The sequence below is a fragment of the Electrona antarctica genome (genome assembly GCF_951216825.1).
Source record: "Electrona antarctica genome assembly, chromosome: 13".
In the NCBI taxonomy this organism is placed as follows: Eukaryota; Metazoa; Chordata; class Actinopteri; order Myctophiformes; family Myctophidae; genus Electrona; species Electrona antarctica.
The window spans coordinates 39,449,822-39,461,827 of NC_136794.1; the positions used below are offsets into that span (position 1 = coordinate 39,449,822).

General features: G+C 47.0%; 1 protein-coding gene across 4 annotated transcripts in view; it reads left to right on the forward strand.

Annotated features, from left to right (window-relative positions):
- Positions 1 to 11,526, forward strand: part of gtf2e1 (general transcription factor IIE, polypeptide 1, alpha) — a 30,004-nt gene extending 18,478 nt beyond the window's left edge. For 3 of the 4 annotated variants that reach the window (XM_079519314.1, XM_079519312.1, XM_079519313.1), the window contains exons 4-7: positions 1,823 to 2,024; positions 4,518 to 4,756; positions 6,523 to 6,767; positions 10,464 to 11,038. In XM_079519314.1, the coding sequence (XP_079375440.1) occupies positions 1,823 to 2,024; positions 4,518 to 4,756; positions 6,523 to 6,767; positions 10,464 to 10,736 (959 nt within the window). In that variant the 3' untranslated portion in view covers positions 10,737 to 11,038. Of the gene's footprint in view, positions 1 to 1,822; positions 2,025 to 4,517; positions 4,757 to 6,522; positions 6,768 to 10,463; positions 11,039 to 11,106 lie in introns of those variants that run through there. The other variant, XR_013791445.1, reaches the window with a different exon arrangement.
- Positions 11,527 to 12,006: the final 480 nt, after the last annotated feature.

A 12,006-nucleotide genomic window follows, 5' to 3' on the forward strand; every position in this document is an offset into this window, starting at 1 on the left:
CATTACTGGGACTGAAAATAGCCAGGGAGGCAGATGGCCCTGTAAACATCCACCTGCAGGAAGGAAGGGGGGGGGGGGGGGGGGGGGGGGGGGGGGGGGGGTGTGTGTGTGTGTGTGTGTGTGTGTGTGTGTGTGTGTGTGTGTGTGTGTGTGCGTCACCAAAAGCCACATCTTCACAAGTGTGCCCCCTGCTATTAGTATAATTTGTTGGAATATCTACATGCATCGTCGTGTCTCTGCCTTCCATTGACAATGAATGGTAAACTGCATCGTTGTGTCTCTGCCTTCCATTGACAATGAATGGTAAACTGGTTGTGTCTCTGCCTTCCATTGACAATGAATGGTAAACTGCGTCGTCGTGTCTGCCTTCCATTGACAATGAATGGTAAACTGCATCGTTGTGTCTTTGCCTTCCATTGACAATGAATGGTAAACTGCGTCGTTGCGTCTGCCCGCGTGAACGCAACATAAGAGTCGTAGTGCCTTAAGGCTTGCATTATGCACACACAGTCCTTGGCCGAGGTTCAAGTCAAGTTTATCTGCTTTGTTGGCCAAGTAATCTGCCGCGTAGACATTGCCACTACACCGCCTACTCCGGGCCATGACGCGTGGCTTTGAGAACGTCGGTGTGTGTGTTGTGTGTGTTTCTCTGCCTGTGAATAGCGTGCTTTGGGCAGGGGACTTAACCCATTTTGACCTGAGATCAGATTATAAAAATGTCTTCTACATCCTGACAGTTTTCTGAAAAAGCTATGTTTCTATGTCAGTCGTTCTTCGATTTTTCAAAAATAGCAGACCTACAAGCTCGTAGCGCGCCACTCGGTGGCGCGCTATGAGCTTGTAGATCTGCTATTTTTCAATAGCTAAAGCATAACATAATGCTAACACCAAAAGGGGTTCCCGCACAAAATGGGTTAAGTCAGCGGATGCTGCAGGGGTGTGTGTTCACATCCAGGCTCTTGTCTTGCCCAAGATGCCAATATTCAACAAGCATGTTAACACGGTTTCAGTAATCCTCTCTTACTCACTCTCTCTTTCTCCAATATAAACATGAGAAATTGCATCTGAGCCAATCTTTTTAGCTTGTTCCACTTGGTTGGTTTATGAGTTAAGTTAAATGGTCAACAATACATTTGCAATTGTGACAGTCCTATTGTACACACACACACACACACACACAAACATTTAACATCTTTATTTGCATCCACATTTAACAAAAAACACTACCAGAGCATCAAATCTCGCACCACCCGTCTCAGTAACAGTTTCTTCCCCCAGGCAGTCAGGCTGCTGAACAGCTGACCTTGAACTGTATTGCACTGTATTGTCACTTCACTTTGCGTGTTTTTGTCTTTTTCTTTGCACTATAGATGTTTGTTTTTGTCCTGTGTATATAAGACTGAGAGTGCTCTAAGCAAAATAAACGTCATTGTATTTATACTCTGTATCTATACATATGAGTGCTTCAGGATACAGATCACGGGTACAGAAAGCATCGCCTTCTTCATATATGGCGACTGCCAATTATTGCAGACACTGAACAGAATTTTGCCGATGCCTTAGCTCTCGGCCTGGGCATGCCTGCAATCTGCAGGCCCCTCACGACTGATTTATGGACATTACCGAGGCTTCCAAATATGAACACAAGTAGTTTACATTTGTAGCCAAGCTGTATAATAGCATCCTTAAGACGCTGGTACTTAAGCCCCGTGGTAAGGAATGCCTCTTCCCGACTGTGCTCAAATGTACATGCCACACGCACACGCGCGCACACAGATCCTCATCCGTGTGTGTCCCCTTTCCCCTCCCCCTCCCCCCTCAGCGACGTTCCGCTGTACGTTCTGTCAGACGGAGGTAGAGGAGGACGAGTCGGCCGTGCCCAAGAAGGACGCCCGGACCATGGTGGCTCGCTTCAACGAGCAGATAGAGCCCATCTATCTGCTGCTCAGAGAGACCGAGGAAATTCACCTGTCCCAGGACCTGCTGGAGCCAGAGCCTGGAGAGATCGCCGTGCTCAAACAGAGGTGTGTGTGTGTGTGTGTGTGTGTGTGTGTGTGTGTGTGTGTGTGTGTGTGTGTGTGTGTGTGTGTGTGTGTGTGTGTGTGTGTGTGTGTGTGTGTGTGTGTGTGTGTGTGTGTGTGTGTGTGTGTGTGTGTGTGTGTGTGTGTGTGTGTGTGTGTGTGTGTGTGTGTGTGTGTGGTTTACTAGTTGACTAGTTGTTTAACTACATAAAAAAACGTATTTTAATTTTTTAATGATATTTGTACATTGTGTGTGTGTGCGCCCGCGCATGTGTGTCCTCATACGACACGTCGTATGAGGGCGAATATGCCAGTCTAACCACCGATCCAACACAGGGGTAAGGAAGGGGTTGACACTATCATGGCAGGTAAATAAAATGTTGGGGCATGTGGAGCTTGCTTTGGAGTTGCCCAAACTGCAAGTGCACATTTGATTTGAGTGAGGAGTCTGCTATATAAACACAACACAGTTGGCCGGGTCCGCGGCCAACTATAATAGCCTTCCGGGGTCCTTTGGCACAAAACAGTTTGAGAACTACTGTGGTTAAAAATTGTTCCAAGTAGAATTGTAACTAATTTCTCGCAGACTAGAGGGTTTCAGTTGGTTACGTAACAGAACAGCAGTATTCCCGCCGGCCCCCTAGCCCATTCTGGACGGGAACCCCTTTTGGTGTTTTAACTAAGCATTATTTTATACTTTAGCTATAGAAAAATAGCAAATCTACAAGCTCATAGCGCGCCACCGAGTGGCGCGCTACGAGCTTGTAGGTCTGCTATTTTTGAAAAAGCTATAGAAAAATAGCAGATCTACAAGCTCATAGCGCGCCACCGAGTGGCGCGCTACGAGCTTGTAGGTCTGCTATTTTTTAAAAAGCTATAGAAAAATAGCAGATCTACAAGCTCGTAGCGCGCCACCGAGTGGCGCGCTACGAGCTTGTAGGTCTGCTATTTTTTAAAAAGCTATAGAAAAATAGCAGACCTACAAGCTCATAGCGCGCCACCGAGTGGCGCGCTACGAGCTTGTAGGTCTGCTATTTTTTAAAAAGCTATAGAAAAATAGCAGATCTACAAGCTCATAGCGCGCCACCGAGTGGCGCGCTACGAGCTTGTAGGTCTGCTATTTTTGAAAAATCGTAAAAATGCGGCACAAATCTTTGAATATATATTCTTTCAGAGCGAACGTTTTCGCCAGGCCTAAATGGGCTAGGCTTGTGTCAGCCATGCCAGCCAGTTTATTGAAACACTATCCAATGTTCATGATCTTGGAAAGTCCTTCGCAGCAGGGCTACTAATTCATACATTCTGGAGCGGTTTTGTTTTGTTTGGGAACAGATGGAAGGCCACCACTGTGTGCCAGGCGTGTACTGGCTCCATTGTTGTTATTTCGTTAACTGTTGGCACTGCCTTGCAATGCAGTTAATTTGGCTGTGAGAAAAGCCAAACATTCCATCAGCCCACTGATGGAGGAAATCCTGATTTTAATTGTTAGCGGAGCCGCTTCAGTGTTTGTCTTCTTAATGCCAATTGCTTTAAGTTGTTTATTTAAGCAATATTACTTAAGCAATTATATATTCATCATTTTCATTAATATCGGTATCGGTGCAAAAAAAGAAATAATCGGAAAAAAACGTCCGATTATTATATTTTCTCATAAATGAGCAAACATGGTGCAACAACCACTCTAATTGTATGCACTCTGTCTGCTGCCAATGCCAACGCGGTGAGAGCAGAGCCATAGAGTAAGACAGAGTTACGACATTGAGGGGGCAGAAAACAGCCTGGTCAGGTGGTTCATGTATTCGCGCCAGCCCATAGACTACAATGCATTCTGTAAACTTCCGGTCGTCCCCATTCAATAGAAGACCATGTAGAAGAGACTGGCCCAATGAAGTGAACGGAGTTGTCGTAACTCTGTGGCTCTGGGTTAGAGACCTCACGCTTGGTCCATCAGGCAAGGGAATCCAATCACAATCATGACTTTCAATTCCCCCCCCCCCGCTGGCTAGTTCATGGCTGGCGGGTATGGTAGCTAGCTGGCAGTGGAGGGTTGAGGGTAAGCAAAGCAAAGCAAAGTTACTATATTTACCCAGGGTAACTGGACTAAGCATCAGATACTTGTTTACAGCCAGGCCCTGCTCATAGAACATTTCATGGTAGTGGTTCAATGCCTTGCTCAAGGGCACTTCAGCGGTGGTAATTTTAACGTGCCGCTCCGGCCGTCCGGGGATACGAACTGGCGACCTTCCGGTATCAAGACCGCTCCGCAAACCGTTCGGCCACCGCTGCCACAAGGGTTGAGGGGGGTGGTTCACAGTGGTTCACAAACCTTTTCTGAATGGGTTAAAAACTAAATGTAGGAAACGATACATACAGTAAACGGATATATACTCGTTCGTGACCCACAAATGTGTTCTGACGTCTTACGAAACCTTTGACCTTTGTGTGTCTCTCTCTCCCTCTCCTTCTCCCTCTCCCCCTCTCTCTCTCTCTCTCCAGCCGTGACCGTGCGGCGGCGGCCCTGGGGGCGGGGGGACCGCACCGCGAGGCCTGGTCCAACAAGGGCTCGTCCTACGCAGACCTGTACACGCAGAACGTGGAGATCAGCATCGGGGAGCAGGAGGAGCAGCGGCGCCAGCAGCAGCTCAACGAGGGCAAGGCGACCAAGGAGAGGCCGGTGTGGCTGACCCAGAGCACCGTGCAGGGAGCCTACAGCGAGCCCGAAACCATCGGAAACCGTGAGAGAGAGAGAGAGCTTTGTTTTTCTGCTTTGCTTTTGGGGAACCGGTGGACGCACACACGCACGCCACCGTCGCTTACCACATGTTCCATTCCGACACACTTGACACAATAAAAAAAATAGGAATTTAAAAAGTCCAAAAAGGTAGCACATACAAAAATTAAATAAAGTACTCACATTTCCATTTCTTTATTGGCACACACCAACAAGGTGTGTTCCTGTTCCTGTGTGTGCCAATAAAGAAATGGAAATGTGAGTACATTTGGGGTCCAAGCACGAAAATAGCTCGACCGTTTCGGACGCGGGGCGGCTCGCCGAAACCGGGCCGGCACCCTGGCCGCGTTCCTTTGGGTCTGGAACTTCCGTGGACCCCCCCGGGGACCCCCACACGGAGTTGCACCACTCACTTCACACAGGTGTGATTTTTTCCTCTTTCTATCGAAATCTCTATCTCAAACTCTCTCCTCTCCCTCTGTTTTCTTTTCTGTCTAAGTGGCCCCTTCAAATATGGATCTCAATTCTCCATCCCATCGTGTCCCTGTAGGTAAATACAGGCTGTTGTTTGGGGTCTAGCCAGGTTATCTCCCTCCGTCAGAGACCCCCCCCCATCTCCCCGACAGCTCAGGTTAACATTGTTTCCTAGCCCCAGGGTATGGTCATATGAGGGCTCGCCAGGCAACTCGCCCAGCCATGACTAAGAATTAACCTGAAGCAATCAAAGGTCTTGATAATTGCACAGCTGAGCAATAATTGCTCATTAGTTGACTCAGCCAATTAGCGTGTTCACCACGTTACCGCAATGTCCCGGGTTCCATTCCTGGGACCTGTGTCGTACAGTATGTCGTCACTTTGTCACCCCATTTAATTGACTGTAAAATAACAAAAGAAAAGATAATCTCGTTAATGTCCTCTTGAGACCAGTGAATTCATTACTCTGTACTCACAAGCAGTGGCGCCGTCAGGACGTAAAGTGCGGGGACATTATTATTTTTGTTTTTTGTTTGTGGGGGCGGCATGCGTGCGTGCGCGAGAGAGCTCTGCTACTACTAGTCGATGGGAAATAACTTTGTCCCCATATTCATTGCTGCAGTAATCTAATAGGCCTGTCAGCCAGTCTATAGAGGGCCACAGCACACACCTACAGCCTGTCAGCCAGTCTGTAGCGGGCCACAGCACACACCTACAGCCTGTCAGCCAGTCTGTAGCGGGCCACAGCACACACCTACAGCCTGTCAGCCAGTCTGTAGCGGGCCACAGCACACACCTACAGCCTGTCAGCCAGTCTGTAGCGGGCCACAGCACACACCTACAGCCTGTCAGCCAGTCTGTAGCGGGCCACAGCACACACCTACAGCCTGTCAGCCAGTCTGTAGCGGGCCACAGCACACACCTACAGCCTGTCAGCCAGTCTGTAGCGGACCACAGCACACACCTACAGCACCTGGATGGAGTTAAGACGGAGCAGTTAGGCTACTGCAGTTAGAGGCCAGCTAGCACGCAGCCAAAATGCCACGAGCAACCAGCACCAGTCGGGAAAATAAATAAATAAATAAATAGACCAGTCATCCCCAGAGGGGGGGGGGGGGGGGGGGGGGGGTGAAAAGAGGTTTGGGGACCGCTGGTTAATGTAAATGCTGGGTTCTACACTCCCTCTGCCAACCCGGGGAGACCAACGGGACTGACCTTCCTTCTAGTCCAAGCTGCTTCTTTTCAGAAGAATCCTGACACATCTCTCTCTCTCTCTCTCTCTCTCTCCCCCCACAGCAGCAGACATGGCGCCCGGAGCCTTGGACGGCGCGGGCGGCGCCCAGGGCCAGTCGGACGAGAACGAGGAGGTGATGCGCGCCCTCCTCATCCACGAGAAGAGGAGCGGCGGCAGCACCGCCGGGGGAGGGGCAGGAGGCGGGGCAGGGGGCGGAGCCGCCAGTGCGGCGAAGGCCGCCAAGGCGCTGGCCGGCGGCAGCGGCTCGGAGAGCGACACCAGCGAGTCTGACGACGACTCCCCCAAGGTAGGGCCATATCGCCAAATTTACTGCTTTTGACTGGCAACTGCTTCTGGCGTAACGTTCCGTCTGATATCAAACCGGATCGCTGCATTTTTTTTTCTTTCTTTTTTTTGCTTGGCCTTTCCTTCTTTAGCGATCCTAGACCGGGTTGCGCTGCCGTCCACCTCCCTTTATACAGGCTGACTAAAAAGCTGAATAACTCAAAAGCTACGGAGCTCTCCATGGTTTGGATAAAATGCGCGATGTTCGGAGGTCTTTGCTGATTATCCGGTGGTCTAGATGGAAACATTGGCGCTTTCTAGAGCAAGGATGGCTTCATTTTAGCTCGCTAGCATTGACGCTATTTATTTAGCATCAAAGATGGACGCCCAAACGGCTCGGCAGTCTGCAGTTGGCTCTGCGTCCAGCAGGAGGCAGCAGATGGGTTAAATATACGGTGCATGGATTAAAGTTCTCAGTCACCACGACTGAGTTTCAGTCTGTGAAAGCATGCTGTTCACCGAAAATAGCAGATCTGCAACACGTCGCGCTGCGATGTGTTGTGAGCTTGTAGATTTTTTGGTCATTAGTTAATTTAACCCATTTAGACCTGAGGCAGATTAAAAATAAATAAAAAATCCTAACAGTTTTCTAAAAAAACGTTCTATGTCGGCAGTGCTCAACCTTTTTCGAACCAACATCTGAAAATATGTTGTTCCAGGGACAGCAAAGATTTGAGTTAAAAACGTTCACTCTGAAAGAATATACATTTTCTCGATAGTTCATAGCACGGAATAGCTCGGAGCTGCGCTATGTGCTCGTCGATCTGCTATTTTTCATAGAACTGCATGATTTGCAGTTCTATACGTTAATTTACACTGCTGTATAGAACGTCGGGTTCACTCTCCAAAAATAATTTATATTATATATATTATATATATTAAATATTTTCTTGTCTAAATCAGTGGTTTTCAACCCTTTTCATGTTTTCATATCAAAGAACATTATTTATTCTGCATTTGAGCCACGGACCTACCTGACACTCGTCTGAATTTTCATTTAGTTTCTAGGGCTGTCAAATGATTAAAAATTTTAATCAGATTAATCACAGCTTCAAAATTAATTTAATCATGATTAATCACCATTCGAACTATGTCCAAAATATGCCATATTTTCCTGTATGTTGTTGTGGAAATGTTAATATAAATGACAGAAAGCGGATATAAATTAGTTTTTTGTTTTCTAATGCATTTATATGATGTGAGCATTTGTAGGCCTAGCCTACACTTCGAGTTAAATTAACACTGGCTTTTGGCCATGTAGACTGGGGTCCCCCATGAGGAAGTCACTAATGTTGCTCTGGAGAGGGAAGTCTGGAACACTGGTGGAGCTGTTGCCCCGCGACCCGACCACGGATAAGCGGTTGAAGATGGATGGATGGATGGAGACTGGGGTCCCAATCCAGAGATAAAAATCATAATGAAATGGCCTAGGCTACTTTCTATCAATTTAATTTGGGGGTCCTTGAAATTAAAATGGCTGAGAATCAATGGGTTAAACTGTAGACTATAGTTAATTCACAAAATACAATAACATGGCACATAACCATTTTTGAAACAGGGCTTGGTTTAGAAAAGCCTAGATTTTGCGCTAAAGTAATATATTGAATAACATATAAATGTAGCTGTTAAGGCTAGAATGGCATTGTAGAGAAGTGGACTATAGTGAGAGACGAGATTGTCTCTCCTTCATTGCGGGACTGCAGGACTCTGGAGATAGTTAGTCGTGAATGATCAGCTTCAGTCAGTGTTTTGGTTCGTACCTGGAGTTGTGCATTATCTGCGCTGTGCACAGCATTGATTGATTGATTGAAAATTGTATTAACAGTTTGCAGAATTACAGTACATTTCAAGCACAAACTCAATACAAAGGCTGTTAACTGTGAGTGGACGACCCAATTAAGCATTACACTTGTTTACAACAGGGTCCACCATGTTCAATTCATCAAAACATTTAGAGACGTACAAATAGATACTTCTATATAGACAAAGAACAGTACAGGAATTCATCATAATGGAGGTAAAAAGGGAAAAGAAACATATACAGTGAGGGGAAAAGGGGGGGGGCGGTGGGGGGGATTCAGATTTTACGGGGGCCAGTTTCGAATTGCAGCCATCCGTAGGTGCCCTTTGAGAGCGGTTTTGAAGGAGTCAAGGGATTCGCATGTCTTAATGAGTGTTGGTAGGGCGTTCCACATTTTGGTGGCATAGGAGCGAAAAGAATTTAGTCCCTTGTTTGTGCCGAATCTGGGTTGAACATGATTCGTTGCACTCCCTCTGGTGTTGTGGGTGTGGACTTCGTTAACATTAAGGAAGTATCTACACAGGTACATGGGTATCTTGGTGGAGTATCGAATCTTGTGGACCAGACCCATTGCAAGATGCTGTACTCTGTCGCCGACCCTAAGCCATGCCAGTCTGTCAAAGTGGGCAGGGGTAAGGTGGGTTCGGGGGGTGAGCAGCACAGGAGAACTGTCTTTATATCCATTGTCGTTTTCAGTTGCTTTCCATGTGCGACACAAAAGTACCATGTGTTTGTTTTGGTAATAGCCTACTGCAGGCGCAGCCATGCTGATTCACGTAATCGCGTTGGACAAAACGAAACCAGGCGGACCAACGTTAATGGCTTAATGCACGTAGGACCCGCATTTTCAAACTGTCCACAAGTTGCGACGGACCCGACGGTACTATAAAGTGTTGTGAGGGATTCTTGCAGAGCGCTGCGTCTGATCCCGATAGCTACACAGCACTAGTAGTGTGCGTGTGTGCATGCGTGCGGAGGAAGAAGACTGGAGGAGGCGTGTGTGTGCGTGTGTGCGTGTGTGTGTGTGTGTGTGTGTGTGTGTGTGTGTGACTGTGTGTAGCCTAATGAATGATGATCCAAAGGGGCTTTGCTAGGCACTGTAGGCAGACAAAGTAACGCAACAGAGTTACAGAATCAAACCAGTTGGCAACCCATTGAACCCAACTACAATACACAAGCTACAGTGTATCTCTCTGGTGTTGTTCAATCATGATTGTGCGCTACACAGTGACAGATTTGTTATGCACTGGACGTTCCTGAGCCTCGCGTTAGGGGCTTATACTCTAAGGTTAGGGGGAACACTGCGCAAAGTGCGCATGCGTTAATTGCGTTAAATATTTTAACGCAATTAATTAACGCAATGAATTAACGTCGTTAACGCGTTATTTTTGACAGCCTTATTAGTGTCACTTCATTATTCAGACTGAAAGCCCTCCCCACTGCAGCAGTTTCTGGGATGGGCGTTGTCAAAGTGGCAGTCTTCTGCGATTGGTTCATACCAACCAATCAGAATAGTAGGAAAGCAGATGACGTTGTTGTCAATCATGTGGCTATGGCTAACCCGTTTGCTAACCAAACAAACACAGCCAACGAGCGCTACTAGCATGTAAACAAAAGTGGTAAAATATGTCGGATGATTATGTTTATAAAACCTGTCGTTTCTGTAAAGAAAGATTTAATAGCCAGATTGATACGGTCGCGAGTCACCGCAGTGGGGGCAGCCATGTTTGTTGTCTGACGCTGTCGAGTGAGGGGGCGGATGGCCAATCATTCTAATTGCGTACACTTTAAGTAAGTAATTAAGTAACGCAGATGTTTAACAATTATATTCTGATTTTTCCACATCACCCACCCAAGGCCAAGGCCAAGGCCCCTGCCCACTCCGCCGCCGCCCAGCGCAGAGGAGGAGGAGGCGGAGCCGAGGTGATGATGGAGGATGACGAGGATGACGAGGAGTTCGAGGAGGTGGGCGACGAGGAGGAGGACGAGCCCACGGTGATGGTGGCGGGCCAGCGCCACTCCTACCAGGAGGTGAGCCAGAGGCCCGAGCTGGTGGAGCAGATGAGCGGTGCGGAGAAGGAGGCCTACATCAAGATGGGCCAGAACATCTACGAGGCCATGTACTGTTGAGGGTGCACGCGCACACACACACACACACACACACACACACACACACACACACACACACACACACACATACACACACACACACTGGTTCTGCCGAAGCAGGAAAAGCCCTGTACATGACTCTTCAAGAGGAAAATATGATGTTACACTGTCGTGAATTTACAGAGTCAGCTTTACGCTGTGATTTTCATTTTAATCCTCCCCCATTTTGGACCCCTATCTGAAAATATGTTGTTCCAGGGACCCCCCAGAAGCAAAGATTCGAGTTAAAAATGTTCGCTGTGAAAGAATATATATTCAAAGATTTTCACGATTTTTCAAAAAATAGCAGATCTACAAGCTCGTAGCGCGGCACCGAGTGCCGCGCTACGAGCTTGTAGATCTGCAATTTTTCAATAGCTAAAGCATAACCTAATGCTTAAAACACCAAAAGGGGTTCCCGTACAGAATGGGTTAAGGCATATATCAGACAGTTTTTTTTTATTTTTATGAAGAGATTCTCTCGCTATTTAGTTTCAAGTGTTGTTTGAATTACATTAAGTATTTTATTTCTCACGTCTAGTTTGTGCCAATTCACTGTTTTTCATCAGTTTGTTTCGTTTTTATATAATTTGAACCATTAGTCCAGGCCTGCTCTAGTTGTTGCAAAATAAGAGTTGGTTATAAAGAGCGTTATTTGTCAAAAAGAGGGTATATTTTAGTTTTGGCTCTGTCATGAGTGTCGGGCTCCAACGCTTCCAGTGGTTTGATGGTTCTGTATTGTGTGGTTCTGTAATAAAGGTTCTAAGAAGTAGGATTGGTCAGTTGCTGTTTGTAAAACGTTGGGCCCTGTAAGCATGCTCCTCGGCTCAACAACAGCACACAGCTGCTGCTCAAACGTTGATGCGACGGAGGAGGCAGAGGGAAGCGTCTCCACACACTTTGTGTTATTCCTAAGGAATGATTGAGAGGGATTATATTTCTATTGGGCTGTAAATTGGGTTTATTTATATTTTTTTATTAAAGCTGCTATAAGCAAGCCAGCAATGGGTAAAACGCTCCCGAAAACGAATGACTCTCTTTGACACATCTAGGGGCCGCAATCTGCATTCAAAGATGTTCCTAGAAGCTTTGTCATTGGTCAGGAAGTAGACAGGCAAATCAACCAATGACAAAGCTCCTAGGAACATCTTTGAATGCAGATTGTGGCCCCTAGATGTGTCACAGAGACTACATTTTTTTTGGGAGCGTTCTACCCATTGCTGGCTGGATGGAAAGAAAAAATAAGGCTCAC